At 48.4% G+C, this 16,069-nt stretch overlaps 1 protein-coding gene across 1 annotated transcript; it reads right to left on the bottom strand.

Annotated features, from left to right (window-relative positions):
* Positions 1 to 7,890: 7,890 nt before the first annotated feature.
* LOC149768765 (uncharacterized) lies at positions 7,891 to 9,246 on the bottom strand. The gene has a single exon (XM_089927294.1). It carries the CDS (start codon positions 9,244 to 9,246, stop codon positions 7,891 to 7,893), a length of 1,356 nt encoding a protein of 451 aa, XP_089783420.1.
* Between the last annotated feature and the right edge of the window lie 6,823 nt (positions 9,247 to 16,069).

Below are 16,069 nucleotides of genomic sequence, written 5' to 3'. Positions count from 1 at the left end.
AAAAAAATTATGGGATTTTCCCGTAAAGTTAGAATAAAAAAATTATAAGAATAAATCAAAAAGGATTGAAGCGTATCTTGAAAGTTAATAATCTCTACAGTAGTAGGCTCTCTTAGAAAAAAAAAAAGAAAAAAAAAAACACAAAAAGTAAGGTAGATCTTAGTCTCTTTCTTCTACTTGATGTTTATCTCCTCATTGGGATAGGTGCCTCTAAAAACATAGAAATCAATTTCTCTAGATATATATATATATATATATATATATATATATATATATATATATATATATATATATAAAAGAGTGCAGTAGAGATCTGACTCAGCTAGTAATACTGATAGCTCCACCTATTATAGAGCCTTTTAACCAAATCTCGCCTACATCAATACTTACTGTACTGTATAAGTAAAACAATATGGCCCAAAATAATCATATGATACAAATTAATCATTATCCTCTTAAATATTCATTCAGACAGTAATTTAGTCCCTACAAAATCAGTCCATAATCAATGAAAGACGACCTTATGGGAAATTCCAAAAAAAAATCTCAACTATCCAAAACCAAGCTCCTGTTTTCACTAGAATGACTAAAATGCCTCTGTTTTGTGAGACATATGCATAAAGAACCACAATTCACTGCGACAAAACCTTAGTATTTCGGAATAGGAAGCTCATTGGTAGATCACGTCGCCTATAATTGGGAAGTATACATTACACTCAAGGTCGATGGACCTACGGCATCATCTGAAACTATTTTCATATAGACCCTTTGCTCCTTTTCTTTGTATGACATGTTAAGACCTTGTTGTCACGCATGGATTATGATATTTGTTTTTCTATTTCTTCTTGCCATGCATTCAGGTTTTGACCCCGCATCATTCTTGAACCATGTAAATATACTGCTTTCAGCAATGAGAAGCTACCTTCCACCAAGCATGATGGAACCTTTAGTCTATAGTGGTTATAGAGTAAGTATTTCTTCTTCTTCTTTTTTGGGTGAATCGGCTGCTCACACTACCCTAGCATGAGCACAGCCAGCTACATCAGAATCATAGAGTAAGTATTTCTTAAAAGGCTGCACTTTTGTCGAAGTTGTTGTGTGTTCCAATGAGGCAAAACATTCTATTAACTTAAATTTTCAGCCTGGGAGAGCTACAAAAGAACTTTTAGGTAAAATTCTGTTGTCTCAAATTGATGCTAGTTTACTCATGCAAAGCATTACACAGCAAGCTTAAGCTGGTGATGTTCTACTTTCATCTTTCCTTTTCATGGTCAATGTTTTCTTGAACAGTATTATATAACAATCTCTGTGGCTTAGTTTGCAATAAACCTCTAGAAAACAGGTTTGTAAATGTGATGGCGTCCTCGATTCTATACTTTCTTTGATTTTGCCTTAAATCTTATCTTCCTTCGTTCATGTACATATTTTGCTCGCTCGCTGTATATATATCTAGCTTCAGCAATCCTCTGAAATGGTTTAGTAGACAGCTTTTTTGCACAAGAAATTAAAACTGGATAGTATCTAGGGTGCCACCTCTGCAATTTTTTATTTCTGCGAATTCTAGATGGGCATTTGCATGCCTATATTTTCAAGGGAAAAAAAAAGAAAACAATGAAATTAGCTTTTGTTCATAAATCTTCTTCTAATTAAATCAGATGACAAAAGCAGACACTAAAATAGTTTTTCTACTTATCGCGCACAATGACCGTTTGAAGATTGCAGGATAGCCTCAAGACATTTGCTTTTTTCAAAAATATTTCCATTAATTCTTTTGGATATGATATTTCTGGCTCAGAAATGTTATTTGCTAAGCATTAGATATTGTTAAGCTTTAGGTAAGTTATAAAACACCATACGTGCATACATTCAAAATGAAAATAGTTCTTTAGAGGTATGATCATATAGCAAGGACCAACATTAATTTCATGTTTGCCTGTGTCAAAACCTCCCTCAAATGTTGAATTACTTGATATATATATATAGAGGGAGAGGGAGAGAGAGCGAGCCAACCAGCCAACAGACCATTAATCCAAGGTAGTCATGTTTGCATCTCAAATTGAGGCGCTGCTGATCCATTGGCTTCTAAAATCGAGATGCTACGTACTCGGATTCATTGGGTGCCAGATGCTCATCAAAAACCAGTGAGGCCAAAATTAGTAAAGTTTAACCCATTTCCTCTTATTACTTTTACCGCATCTCCTTTTAAACGCACTAAATTTTACCATATCTTCCTAAATCTGCACTAAATTTCAGCATATCTGTACATTAAACTGGATTCTTCCACCATGGCCCTATGCATGCTTACCAACAAAAGAAACCCGGCTGATAGATATCATCAAGAATATCAACAAAAAATTAGATAAATATATAACAAACCAATGCTAATAGATATCATCAAGAATATCACCAAAAGATTAGCTAGATATAAAACAAAACGATCCAGTTCTGAATCAACCAAACTGTCAAAAAATATAAAGTATATAAATAAATCTACCTCATCCTACTAGCTTAAGCTTGTAGGACAAGTTGATTTTAACACAAACTGTCTGTTCGAATTCATGCAGGCCCACAATGCTGGAACCAGAGTGGAGCCGCCCAATCTCCTCGAGGACGTGGTAACGAGATCAGTTCTTGCAGGTACTGTGACGACCACGCCGTCGAGACCGCCTGCTCGGAACCCGTGACAGAGCTGGACGGTCAGCACGAAGGTCACCACTATCCATCGCTTGCCAAGGCCCAGCGGATGAGCTTCCGAAAAACAACAAAGGAAGAAGAGACAAGGAGAGGCAGTCCTTGTGTTAGGTATGGATGGCATGGAACAAGCTCGAAGGGCGCAAACCGTGCCTCTCGAGGGGTTTTTTCCTTCCCCGGGCACGGAGGAGGACGGCATGCAAATTCTGCTGCCAGGCTCCACGTATGTGCAACTGCCTACTTGCATCTGAGGTGAAAGTATTTGGAGCCTGGTCATTTTGCCACCACCCTCCTTGCACTCCGTTTATAATGCATGCTTTAGAGAAAGTTTCAGAGCTGGCTTCATTACATTCCATGATGTCGACATTCATATCTGTCTATATTTAAATGCCTGCAAAGGAACAGTTGTTAATCTGCAAATATTTCATTATTTGTTTCTCGAATATGATTGCGTGCATGAATTGGATTTGTGTAATGATTCATCCAGATAATTGCTGTAAATGCTTGTCTGATATAATAAGTTCTTTATTTTATTTATTTTTTTTGGGTACAAATAAAGGGGGAGGGAAAGCCGAACTAGAATGGTAAGGTATTTATTTATCATACGTGCATTATTGATCTTCCGTATGCAAAGTTAGGCTAGCATGAAACACATGGTAGACATTAGTTTGCTATGGAAAAATAGTATCAGATGTGGAGAGCGCGCAAACATAGTATACAGATCATACACATCGTGCAGTAATAAGTACTTTGTTAGTTCTTGCAAGAGTAGGTCGCTCAAATGAGGCTTACAGATCGAAATCTTCTCTTATTTCTAGCCTAATGGATGCTGATATGATGTGACTTCCACATACAATCCCTATTTATAAGGAGTCAAGTTAAAAGCTTACGGAAAAAGGAGTCGTGTTTCAAAGGAAGCACATATCACTTTCATCTTTAGAGAGAAAGAGGTAGAAACTTATCTATATTATAGTTCTTGGAAATGAGTCCAAATTAATTTTAGATAATTGCATCATTTAAGATTCGAACTTAAAATCTTAGATTTTAAAGCAAAAGTGATCGTTAGGATAAGCTCCAATTTACAATACTCAATTAATTTTTTATTATACAATATTTTTTTTATTACACAACAACTGGTATTAGAAGCTTTAAAAGCACGGTTATCATAAGCTCTGTAAAATGCAGTGATTTTATCGAAGGCCTAACAGAAAAACTGGCTATATATTATGAGTTTTATAGGGATCATAATATCACCTGCATGTCATAGCATGCAAGTTCCTAATATACGTGTAGTTGATATCAAGATTTGATTCAGAGGGATCACTGGATCGATATGGATCACTTTGGCCGCTATGAGTAGGATTGTATAAGATCTAAGAGCAAGATCCGCAACGTCGAAAAGCCGAATTAAGGGCCAAACTTTAAAAGCCATAATTTGGTCATGTGTTGTTTGATTAAGATTTTTTTTTTTTTTGAAATTGAATAATATTTTGAGACCTATGCCTTAGAGCGAGCCTCCTAGGGGGTTAAAATATACCGAAATCTATCTTTTGGGCCCTGAAACAAACCAATCAAATCGTAAGTTCTTTTTTCGAAGAAGATTTTGATTGAATATATCTTATAATCCGTAGAAAATTAAGCAGAGCGACAGAGTGCAAGGTTCATATAGAAGTTGAGATATACTTTCTATAGAATTTTAGTTTTTTTTATGATTAATGCTATTAGTCATATTTATTTTTGGAGATTTAGCTCTATTCGAACTAGGAGTGTTATGATCAGAATTGTGAAAAGGAGGACCTTACTACTATTATAAATAGAGGTTATGTATCTCAGTTTAGGTGATAGATCATCGATGAAAGAAAAGTAGACTTAAGTCCTATTTTTGCAATTCTTCCATCTTCTTTTAAAATTTTTTTTTGAAAGATTCGAGTTCAGTAGGTTAGGAAAATTCTTTTTCTCCATGATTGGATCAAGATCTTACAAGAAGTATATAGATCAACATTCTTCTCATGTGATGTAACTATATACTATCATGCATATAGAAAATTGTATGTAGACCAATAATACATATGAAAAATTTCCCTTTCAAAAAAATTATTGAAGGACTATTTGTATAATCCAACATGATTTAGACTAAATTTTCTACCAGATTCATGGTTTAGGAAGCTTGTTTGAGTATCAACTATATCAATACAACATCTCCCAGCCCAAATCCTGGGAGAATAAAAAAAACTCTTCATGAATCTTTTTTCTTCAAGACCAATAAGCCTACAGGTTGGGATTTAGATTGGCACTTGATTGGTCCATAGAATATGCAGACTGGATGGATCAACAGATTCGGTTCCTATGGGATACATCTACATCGCTCCTAAATCAACTGACTTCATGGGACTGTCTTTCAAGTACATTCCACTCGACGAGGGATGCCGGAGGAGAAAAGCAAGTTCCCTAAAACAACTATTTCAGCTCTACTTGTTTTGGTTCTCCAATCAGGCCAGGAGGACGGGTGCCTTTTGACCATTTGACAAAAGAATCATTTTTTTTTTTTTTTGCTGAAAGCGGGTGCTTCATACAGTGCGGGTACGAATACACCCAATAAAGTCAAAATACAAGACCTCACGGAGTGCCAATGGCAGCTCCGCCTCTCCTACCCAAAGGGCGTACCCCGAGTGGTGGGCCACATGGCCAGCCACCCAGTCGGCAGCCCCATTGGCCTCCCTGAATACATGTTTGGCCACAGTGGCCCCACCCTGACTCATCATCACAATATCGCGAATCAGGGGATGGTCTATGGTCTCACCCCCCAATCCCCTCTGAATCCCTCGGACAACAGTGGCCGAGTCCCCCTCCAAGATAACCGAGCTGGCCCGCAAAACTGCCCTCGCATGTCGAAGGCCTGCCCAGGCGGCATGCAACTCTGCTCCAGGCACCGATGTATCGAACAACTGACAACCACCTGCGGCCACTACCCTGGAGTGTGGGCCTCGTATGACAAAGCCTGCACCGCCCCGCGTGCCGCCATCCAGAACCGACCCATCGAAGTTGACCTTGAGGAAACTCAGGGGTGGGGGCTCCCAGGTGAAAAACACCAACTGGGAAGCTGCCGAAGCAGGGGGGGAACCCCAGGTGTCCCGAGCTATCAAAGGTCTATCTGTAGAAAGGGCGGGTCTGAACTCCCAAGCCTGTGCTCGAGCAAGCTCTGCCACAAACCTCGGTGACACCCTGCGCTCACCGAGAGTGCGGGCATTCCTTGCCAGCCAGATCTGAAGCGCTGTGCAAGTAGCTCTAATGCCCTCCTCGCGAGTCCGTAAGCTGGCTAACCACTGCCGTGTCACCCTGAGAAACTGTAGCCGCTCACTCCGGGCCCCCCGCGGGATCCCAGCCCACTGCCATGTCGTCCGCGCCCATGTACACTGGAAGAGCACATGGTCCACTGACTCCTCAGCTCCGCACGTCCCGCACTCAGCAGGGACCCCCCAACCTCGCCTGCTCAGCTCTGCTCTCGTAGGAAGTCGGCTCCAGAACACCTTCCATAGAAAGAGAGCAACCCTCGGATGAAGTCCGGACCTCCAAATCCAGGTACAGTCCGGCCCCGGCTCATGCCTTGGCTGAATGGCGCGCGTGATGTCTCCCAACCTAACGCTGGCCTGGCTCGAGGTGCCCCACACCCTGACATCTGGCCCCCCACATCCTGGTAACGGGAGGGATCGGATCCTCGCAGCTAGGTGTACCCCGAACAATAGCCTGAGTCTGGCCTCATCCCATACTGCTCCTCCTGGTACAAGGAGATCGCACACCCGCAACCCCTCAACCGCCTCTGTGTCAAACATAGTAGGCCAGCGGCTCAGGGCCAGGGAGTCCACCCATGAGTCGCTAGCCACATCAGTACTCCGACCGTCGCCAATCAAAACCCTGATATGTGCTGATACTGCCGGCAGGTGTCTCCCGATCTCACGCCACATGAAGGATACTCGACGGCCCCGCTGTGCCACCCCTGAAACCCCTCGGCCATATCTAGCTGCCATCACCTGACTCCAGAGGCCGTGTGGCTCCAAGATGAACCGAGCCGCATGCCGAGCACTGAAAGCCTCGCGCCTCTCAATAAGGGACTGCACCCCCAGACCGCCCTCACTAGTGGGGCGGCAGACCTGCTCCCAGGCAACCAGGTGCACTCCGTGACCTCCACCGTATGACCCCCACAGGAAATCCCTAAGAAGGCGCTCGATCCTTAGCAGGATCGTCTTGGGAACCACTGTGTTGGCCATGAGGTAAACCGGTAGAGATCCCAGTACTGTCCTAACCAATGTCACTCTCCCCATCATGGATAATGATGATGCCCTCCATCCCTCCAGCCTGCTCCGGACTCGCTGTACCAAACCGGAGCACTCTGCCACCCGCAGTCTCCGACCAGTGATAGGCACGCCTAGGTAGGTAAGCGTCCCTTCCTGCTCCGGTATCTGGAGGATCCCTCTGATCTCCTGTCTGACTCCGCTCTCTGTGCTGGGGCTGAAGGAGATGGTGGATTTGGAAAAATTCACCCTCTGGCCGGACGCCGCGCAGTATGCCGCTACCACCCTGCGAAGGACCCGAGCCTCTGTAGTCCGTGCCCTGGCCAAAAGAAGACAGTCGTCAGCAAAAAGTAAATGTGAGATAGGGCGAGCCCCCGTGGCTGGGGTGTAGGCCTCCAGCTCACGGCTAGCGCACACTCTCTGCAAAGACCGAGATAAGATATCAGCACAGATAATAAACAAGTAGGGAGATAAAGGACATCCCTGTCGTAGCCCTATAGAGGACTCAAAGTAAGGTGACGGTGTGCCATTGACCAAGATAGAGAACTTTGGCCCCCGAACACACCCCATAACCCAGCCGATCCACTGCCTGGGGAAGCCGTAAGCCTCCAGCGCCTGCTGGAGAAAGCTCCACCTGATCCTGTCGTAAGCCCGTTCCATATCCAGCTTGACTGCCATCAGACTGTGTCGCTTCGAAGCGCGTTGGAGATCCCACATCATTTCCTGGGCCAGCATAATATTATGGGAAATATTTCTGCCAGCCACAAAGGCCCCCTGCTCCGGCTAATGAGGCCAGGCAGGAGGGGTTTCATTCTGCCCACCATGATTCTTGCGACAACCTTGTAAAGGGTTGTGCACAAGCTGATGGGCCTGAAGTGACAAGGTTCGGCCGCATTTTGGCATTTAGGTATTAGCGTGATAAAGGTGGCCTTCCAGTCCTCAGGCATAGCTGCCTGGTCAAAAAACACTGGATAGCCTCCACCACCGCTAGTCGGATAATACCCCAATACTGCCGAAAGAAAAACGGGGGGAAACCATCAGGTCCCGGGGCCTTGTCTGCGGCCAAGGCCCATACTGCCTCCTGTACCTCCTGCGCCGACACTGGCCGGGTCAGGAGTACGCTCTCAGAATCATCAATACCTACGTCCACCATCAGAGGAGGGTCCCCATCACTGGCCACCTCATCCTCCGTCCACCTAGTACGGAAAAAATCGAGCAAGACCTGCCGGATGGCAGGCTCACCCTCCACTCGATGTCCAGACCCAGCTCGCAGAGAGTGGATCATGCTCCTCTGTCTCCGGATAACCGTCGACCGATGAAAGAACCTAGTGTTACGATCACCTTCGCTTACCCACTGCACCCGGGATTTCTGTCGCCAGAAAATCTCATGCTGCCGTAGTAGCGAGTGGTGAGTCGCAAGGAGTCCCCGGAGATCAGTCATATCGTCCTCCGGAAGCACGCCTCCCAAGTCCTCCTTCCTCTGCAACTCAGCGATCGAAGTCTCAACCCCCTCCAATCGCCGAAAGATATTGCCCACGACCTCACGATTCCACCGGCGAAGGCGCCGTTTAGTCAGCTCATGTTTGCGTGAGACCCGTTGCATGGCATCGCCGTGCACCGGGACCCGCCACGCGTCGCGGACGACATCCCAAGACTGGGGATACGACAGCCAAACCTTCTCAAAGCGGAAGGGGCTACGATGCGTAGGGCCAGATGATGTGGATAGCAGCAATGGGCAGTGGTCCGAGGCTATCCGAGGCAAGTGGCTAACCCGGCTAGTAGAGAATCGGAGGATCCAATCAGGGGACGCAAGGGCCCTATCTAATCGCTCCCAAACCCTAGCTCTGCCCAGCTGATTATTGCACCAGGTAAACTGTGGGCCCGTGAACCCCAAGTCTACCAGGCCATTCCGCGACACAAAGTCCCGAAACTCTCTCCTATCCACTCGATCCGTAAAAGCCGCGCCCCCCCGCTTCTCATCCTCACTCTGGATACAGTTGAAATCACCAATTGCTACCGCCGGAATGCCCTGAGCGGTCAGATTGGTGATCTCCTGCCAGAGGACTCTCCGAGCTCGGTGGTCCGTACTAGCATACACACCACACAGTACCCATGGAGCGACGTCGGGTCGTGATATGATCATAATGACTTGTTGGGAGCAGTTGTGGAAGACATCGACTGTCGCCACACCCCGCCTCCATAAAACCAAGATACCCCCCGACAGTTCCTGGGAATCGACTGCATAGGTCTCCCAATCCCTCTCCATGCGTCGTCTCAAACGGCTGAGCCCATCGCCAGATAATCGGGTCTCACATAGGAAACAGATATCCGGACTATGGACTTGTACTAATCGTTTGAAAGTAGACATGAAGGACGGCTTGGCCGCCCCCCTACAGTTCCAAGCAAGTATCATCATGGGTCACAGTCCACATAGTCGGCCTCAGACTCATCCTCCCCCAGAGTCGCAGGGCCATCCTCAAGCCCGGCACCCCGGCAATCTCGCTCCTCCTCCTCACCACTAGCAGTGGATACAACCCCCATGACTGCTGCCCTAACGCGTTGCACAGCAGAAGAGTGGTCAGTACCCCCTCCTAATGGTGGAGCCTCAGCCATGCTCCCCTCGATGTGTGGGATGGGGTGGTCCCCCACCACAACCGGGGGAGGTGGACCAAAGCGGAAGACTCCATCTGGGCCACCCCCAAGGTCTGCAAACGCATCCCACGGTCGCGGCTCGCTCGGCACACCCACCATAGGGTGGTCCTGGCCGTCGGCCTGCAAGGACCCCAAAACCACCGCCAGCTCCTGGCGTGGTGGGATGAACTGGAAGGGTCCCACTGGTGCCACAGGTCCCCCATCCATGGTCAGCTCAGCTCGGGCCAAGGGAGACAGGTCAGCCAGGTCCTCCGCACCCGAGGCTGGCTGGGCAGAGTCCCGTGGGCCCCCACCCGCCAGATCCTGGGTTGCCGGGGCCTCTGTACCAGCTCCCGGGCCCAGAGCTAGCGAGGCCTGCGGCCCAATAGCAAGTTGGGCCCGCAGGCCCTGCTGTTGCAAAGGGCTTGCGGCCCACTCACCAGGGGGGCCCCCCTCATCGGGCGCGCCCTCAACAGTGGGCGCGCCCGCGATGCCAGACACGCTCGCGCCCGCGACCACAGGCGCGGACCCGGTCCAGGGCACGCCCGCGGTAGCTGACGCGGACCCGGTGCAGGGCGCGCTCGCAGGCACCGGCGCGCCTTCCGCGCCCGGCGCGCCGACGGGGCGCGGCGCGCCGTTGGCGCAGGGCGCGCCGATCAAATGGGCCGGCCCACGGCCACGGCGCCCAGCCCGCTGGGCCCGTGCGCGCTGGGCCTGCCCAGTATTTTGGGCGACCGGGCCCGGGCCCCCGTGTGGGCCAAGGCCCGCTGGGGGCCTGGGCCGTTTTTGGTTCTGGGCCCGGTCCACGCCCGCCCCATTGAGCCCAGGGTCAGCCCGCGGGGGGGCCGGGTCAGCCAAAACGGCCAGGTCGACTCTCCGGCTCGGCCCCAGTTCGACCGAGTCGGGTCCCGGGTTGCCAGCCAAGGGGAACCAGGCAGCCCCTGTTAGGGCGGCCGGAGCTAGCCTATCCCCCCCACTGGCCAGCGGCGACCGGCGGCGCGCAACTTTTGTAGGCTTCTGCCAACCGTCGGTGTCCGCCGGTGACGCCGGCGAGGTCGGGTTGACCGCATGGGGTGGCGACTGGGTCGATGACGGCCCTGGCTCCTTATCGGACCCGATCATCTCCCCCGGTCGCGGCGGAGGGTTCTCCCGTGGAACTCTCCGCCGTGTCGCCACCATCCAAGGGCCATACACTGGCCCTTGGTTCTCCTCTTCAGTGGCCGGAGGCGGCCGCTCTGTCCCGCCCCCAGGGGGCTCCGCTGCCGAGGTCGGGTCGCTCGCAGCTCGGCCAGTCGCCTGAGAACGGCATGCGGCGGCGTCCGAATGATCCATGCATCCACACCGGGGACAGATCGCCGGCACATTCTCGAAAACGAAGGGTTGCCAACGCACCCTCGTCATTCCCTGGATCAGCACCCCCGGCAACAGCGGCGCCGTGGTGTCGATGGCCACCTTCACACGGGCAAAACCCATGGCCCCCTGTTGCTCAGTGACTTCGTCCACCGCGATCGGCCGGCCCGCCTTCGCCGCGATGTGGAGTATGGTCGAGGTCGACCAATACTCCGGCGGGAGTCGGGGCAGGCGCAGCCAAACGAGGGCCGTCTTCACCGTGTCGGCATCCGGCTCAAAGTTCGGGACCCATGGGCTCATGGCGAGGAGCTGCCCCGCCACCACCCACGGGCCCGCGCTCAGAGCTCGGTCCCGGTCCTCCGTCGACCGGAACTGGAGGGCGAGGTGGTCGTCCGCGAGCGGGACGGCCACCACGTCTTTCAGTTTAGTCCGGGTGGCCACATCTTTGGCCACCCACTCCGCCGGGATGCGGCGGCCAAAGCTCCGCGCCACCAGTGCGCGCCCTTCCCATTGCAACCGGGCCGCCTTTATCGGCTCCTCCGGTAGTCGGAGGACGTCCGGGAAGCGGCGGCTCAGCCGCTCCACCTCCGCGGCCGTGGGCCACTGAGTAACCCACGGCCCCGGCCGTGACCAAGCTCCGGACTTGCCTCCGCGCCCAGGGTTAGTAAACTTACCCGGTCCTCTAGCCGTTCCTTCCGTCGTCTTCCCCGTCGGCTCCGTCGTCTTCTCCATCGGTGCCTTCCCCTTGCGATCCATGGAGTTTCCCCCAAGCCGCCCGAGGGTCGCCGGAAGCCGAGAAGAGAGCTGCCGATCCAGGAAAGCTTGCCGAAACCAAGCTGTAACGCTCCACACCGCCCCGCCCGCCCGCCGTGAGTGTCACTCCGGACGGCCGGAGCCTCGTCGGACGCCGATAGTGACGCCGCCGACTAGCCGTTAGAATTTTCTCTCTCTGAAACTGGAGCTTCTCGCTCTAACTGAACTAGCCGTTAAACTAGCTTTGCATGCAAAAGCAAAAGCAAATGGCTTTTCCCAGACAAAACAAACGTCACCTTCTGGAGGCGACAAAAGAATCATTCGATGCCAGTTTTCACCCCAACTAACACTACAGGAAAAAGGACCTATCCCGGCATTTTTTTGGACCTTTAGCGACGCTTTTTAGCGTCGGCTAAAGTACCGCCCACGCGAAGACAAGCATCGCCAAAGCGTTGGAGATACCAGAGTGGCAAAAGTTTTTGCCGACGCAGGCGGAAAGCGTCGGCAAAAATTGGGCTTTACCGACGCTTTCATAGCGTCGGCGCTAACCCGACGGCCATTTTCGTCATGGGTGTGCTCCTGGTTTTCCCCGACACTTTATAGCGTCGCAAATTTCCGATGCTTTAAAGCATCGGCATATCCTCATTTGCCGACGCTAACATAAGCGTTTGAAGCGTCGGCATAAGCGTGCCGGTGCAGTGCCACGACGGCTTTTACCGACGCTTAAAAGCGTCGGGAAATGTTTTTTAAAAAAAAATAAAACACCATTCCATATTAAAAAACACACATTACAAAACATACATTATTACAATATGAACCTGTATTACATTGATACATTGACACAAACACTCAGATCATTCGAAATATGAATATTGTCATATCTGATTAAAAATTTGCTTAATAAGTTTCAAATTACAATGTACTCTGAAAAATAAGAAACATATACATATCAAACTCATAAAAAATAATCTAGAATGCATCAGGGACGGGATTCAGCTCCATCATCATCTCTATAAGCGTTTGAAGTATCAGGAATCTACAAAAAAAAAAAAAAAACCATAAAAGTTAGGAATAATGTGATACATTAACTCATATATCATAAATGATAATATGTAAAGTATTCAAATATATATAGTTATTTATCTGAGAAGGAAGAAATCGTTGTAACATGGATGAAATATTCGTAAGCTGAGACTGCAAATTTGCTTGGTTTTGCTTCAGCTTTTCAATAGTTGCTTGAAGATAACGAACTTCTGCAGTGTTACTAGATTCTCTGGCATTTCTTGTATATGTGTCCACTGAAGACAACTGAGTGGGGGTAACTCCAACTTCGTAACCCCTCACTCGACCATAATGCTCTGGGCCCATCAATTCAACGAGCACTTGAGCTTCAATATTATGGGTCGCGTCGGATGATGATGATCCTCCGACGCGCTCTGAAATAAGATTTGTTGCCCTATCCTATATCTCTCAAAAAAAATTCAAATTAATGTATGCCAATAATAAAACCAAAAAAAATACAGCACAAGCCAAAGATGAATACATACAACTATATCTCTTGACTCCTTCCGGACAAAGATGAATACATACAACTATATCTCTTGACTCCTACCAGGCTCCAACCCATTATCATCCATCTACAACAAAAAGTATATTTCAAGAGTATACATGCTATATGATAGAATAATTTAAGATAAATTTAAATTATTTCAAAAAAGCTTACGAATTCAGTCTACGCCTCGCATAACTCATGGAGCCTGAAGTGTGAGGAACAGTCTGTGATGCTCGAGTAGCTCTACCAATATTGGAATATGTCTTTCCCGAAAAACAATAAACAATGTAATTTATACAATGTATAAATTTCTAATATATAATAATAGTAAATACAATCTAAGGTATTGAAAAAATATACACAACCTAAGCTCTCTCGGAAAACCAGTAGTGAACAAGCTCCCTCTACTGATGAGAGATTACATCTGGAGGACAAACACGGGCCACCTCCTCTTCAATCATGCCCTTGTGCTTCCAATCCGCCTTTAGCTTCGCCTTATATTCTTTTCATTTGCAGTTGATGGACTTCAACACCCAATCATGGCTATTTGCAGGAAGGACAAACTTTATCTACATCAAAGTCAAAAATGTTATATCAATGTTAAATCAAAAAATAATTAAAGATAGTAAGCAAATTCAATTCTTTACCTTAACAACTCTAAGAAGCTCAACCTTATACGAAGGAAGCATTTCGTTCCATTTCGTATAGTTGAGCGGACACAATTGTCCCTTCCGCGCAATCGATCCTAAAAAAGTGGATAAAACGCTTGCTGCATTCTTGATGGGCTGCCCCAGTTCGTTGCAATGGACGACAATCTTCTCATCCTCAGGTAGGGTCCATACGTCTCGTGCTCGAGTGGCCCTCGTGTTTTCCTTACTTTTCCTAGTCCATCTATAAAATAAGAAGTCCATTAAAGGCAAATGATTTAAAATAGTTAGAACTGGAATGAACATCTAGCCATTAAAAGCAAATGATTTAAAGCTAAACAGTTAGAACTGGAATGAACTCATAATTCTACTAGATTTCTGGGCCTCCTATTACTTTCTATCATATATCATCAGCTTCAAATGAACATTTAGGTTTGCTGGAAAGAACATTGGCGTATCACTGCTATTGTAGTAAACAGCATAGGTACTATTACTGACAGCATATGATATATTTGTCTGTCCTATTCTAATTTAGTTTTGAACCTTGGTACAGAAGTTCATCCTAAGTTGGCCTTTGAATAGGTTTCTGGGCCACCTCCCTGTTCTCTAAGCAATGCCAGGTGGGTTCGCCATCTCTTTCCCTCACAGATACACACACACACACACACAGAGCATGTGAAAGACTGCCAAAGAGCCTTCACAAGGGTGCTCACATCAGTGGAAGAGAGAAAGAATGAGGACTGCCAGCTGACATTTGTATGTTGTGCTTTTTAATATTGCTAGGAATTCAAAGATCTAAGAAAAGCCATAGAAATGTAAGCATAACAACCATTGTTTCCAATTTTTGTGATTAATTAAAAATCATGATATTCAAATGAAAAGCATGGATGAACATATGAATGATGTGAATAGGGGGGATCATTTATTCAAGATAAATTGCATACAATACTTCAATGAATTTATTATTTTATGGGATATATGAGAATATATTCAGTAGAAGTACCCATCTGGATGATAACCACGTTACACCCAGAAAAGTAAAACAAAGAAAGTAATGTGGACCTCTGACTTAAGCATCGGAGGGTCGGCGCCGGAAACCCCGGCCACCGGCATTTTGCAGGTCTTCCAGAGGATGCCGCCCGCCGACGGACCGTCACCCACCATTCTCGCGCCGGAGCTCCACTTTCCTAGCCCAGTGGTCGCCCCCGGGTCCAAATTCCAGCAACAGTTGGCGCTAGAGGAAGGGTCCGAGTTGCGGCCATGAAACTAAGGAGCAGAGGAGCCTTTAATGCCTCTCGGCATCATGCTCCAAGTCGCAAACGCTCAGTCCAGAATTCACCACCAAGATCTCCGGTAGATCAAGTTCCACAAGTCCAACCCGAGCACTTCGACGCGCTAGTGCAGCCAGTCCAAGCGCTAGCCATTGCAGCCAGTCCAAGCGCTAGCCATTGCAGCCCAAAGCCTGCAACAAGTGGAGGCCCCTCCTGTGCCGCCTCCACGGGTTCATGTTAAGCAGAGAAAGAAACTTTCTCCCGAGCCATCTCGAATCAGGTATGGCTCTCGCTGCAATGACGTATGTGGGGGCAACCAGTGAGAAGTAGTAGCCCAAGTCTCATGTCAACGAGTTGGAGGAAAAGAGAAATAAAAGCTGAGGTCTAGAGAAGGGGATTATGGAGCTTTAAAATGGGATTGTAAGCCTCTGTGGCAAAGGGTACAGCCCCATTAAATCCCATTGTCCTTCCAAGTCTTCTGTCTTCCGACAGCAAGTAAGAAACCAGCATGTACTCCCTCCTCACGGGTGTAAGTCCTCAGGACAGCGCCCGCGACGTTGCTCTCCTTCAGAGCGTCGCCATCACCGAGGCCCCCGCCGAGCTCATGTAGGCCGAGCCGAGCTCAGAAGGCCGAGCTCGTCATCCACATGCTGCAGCCACGACCTGCCGCAGTCTCATGCAGGCCGAGCCGAGCTCAGAAGGCCGAGCTCGTCATCCACATGCTGCAGCCACGACCTACAGCAGTCTCATGCAGGCCGAGCTCATGCAGGCCGAGCCGAGCAAAGAAGGCCGAGCTCCGAAGGCCGAGCTCAGAAGGCTGAGACCAGAAGGCTGCCGAGCTCATCCAAGCCAAGCTCATGCAGGCCAAGCCGAGCTCAGAAGGCC

This window comes from Phoenix dactylifera, chromosome 1, assembly GCF_051530095.1.
Source record: "Phoenix dactylifera cultivar Ajwa chromosome 1, Ajwa_hap1_PhDact_Kaust_v1.1, whole genome shotgun sequence".
NCBI lineage: Eukaryota > Viridiplantae > Streptophyta > Magnoliopsida > Arecales > Arecaceae > Phoenix > Phoenix dactylifera.
Note: the sequence above shows the minus strand (reverse complement) of the source record. Positions and strands in the feature narration are given on the sequence as shown.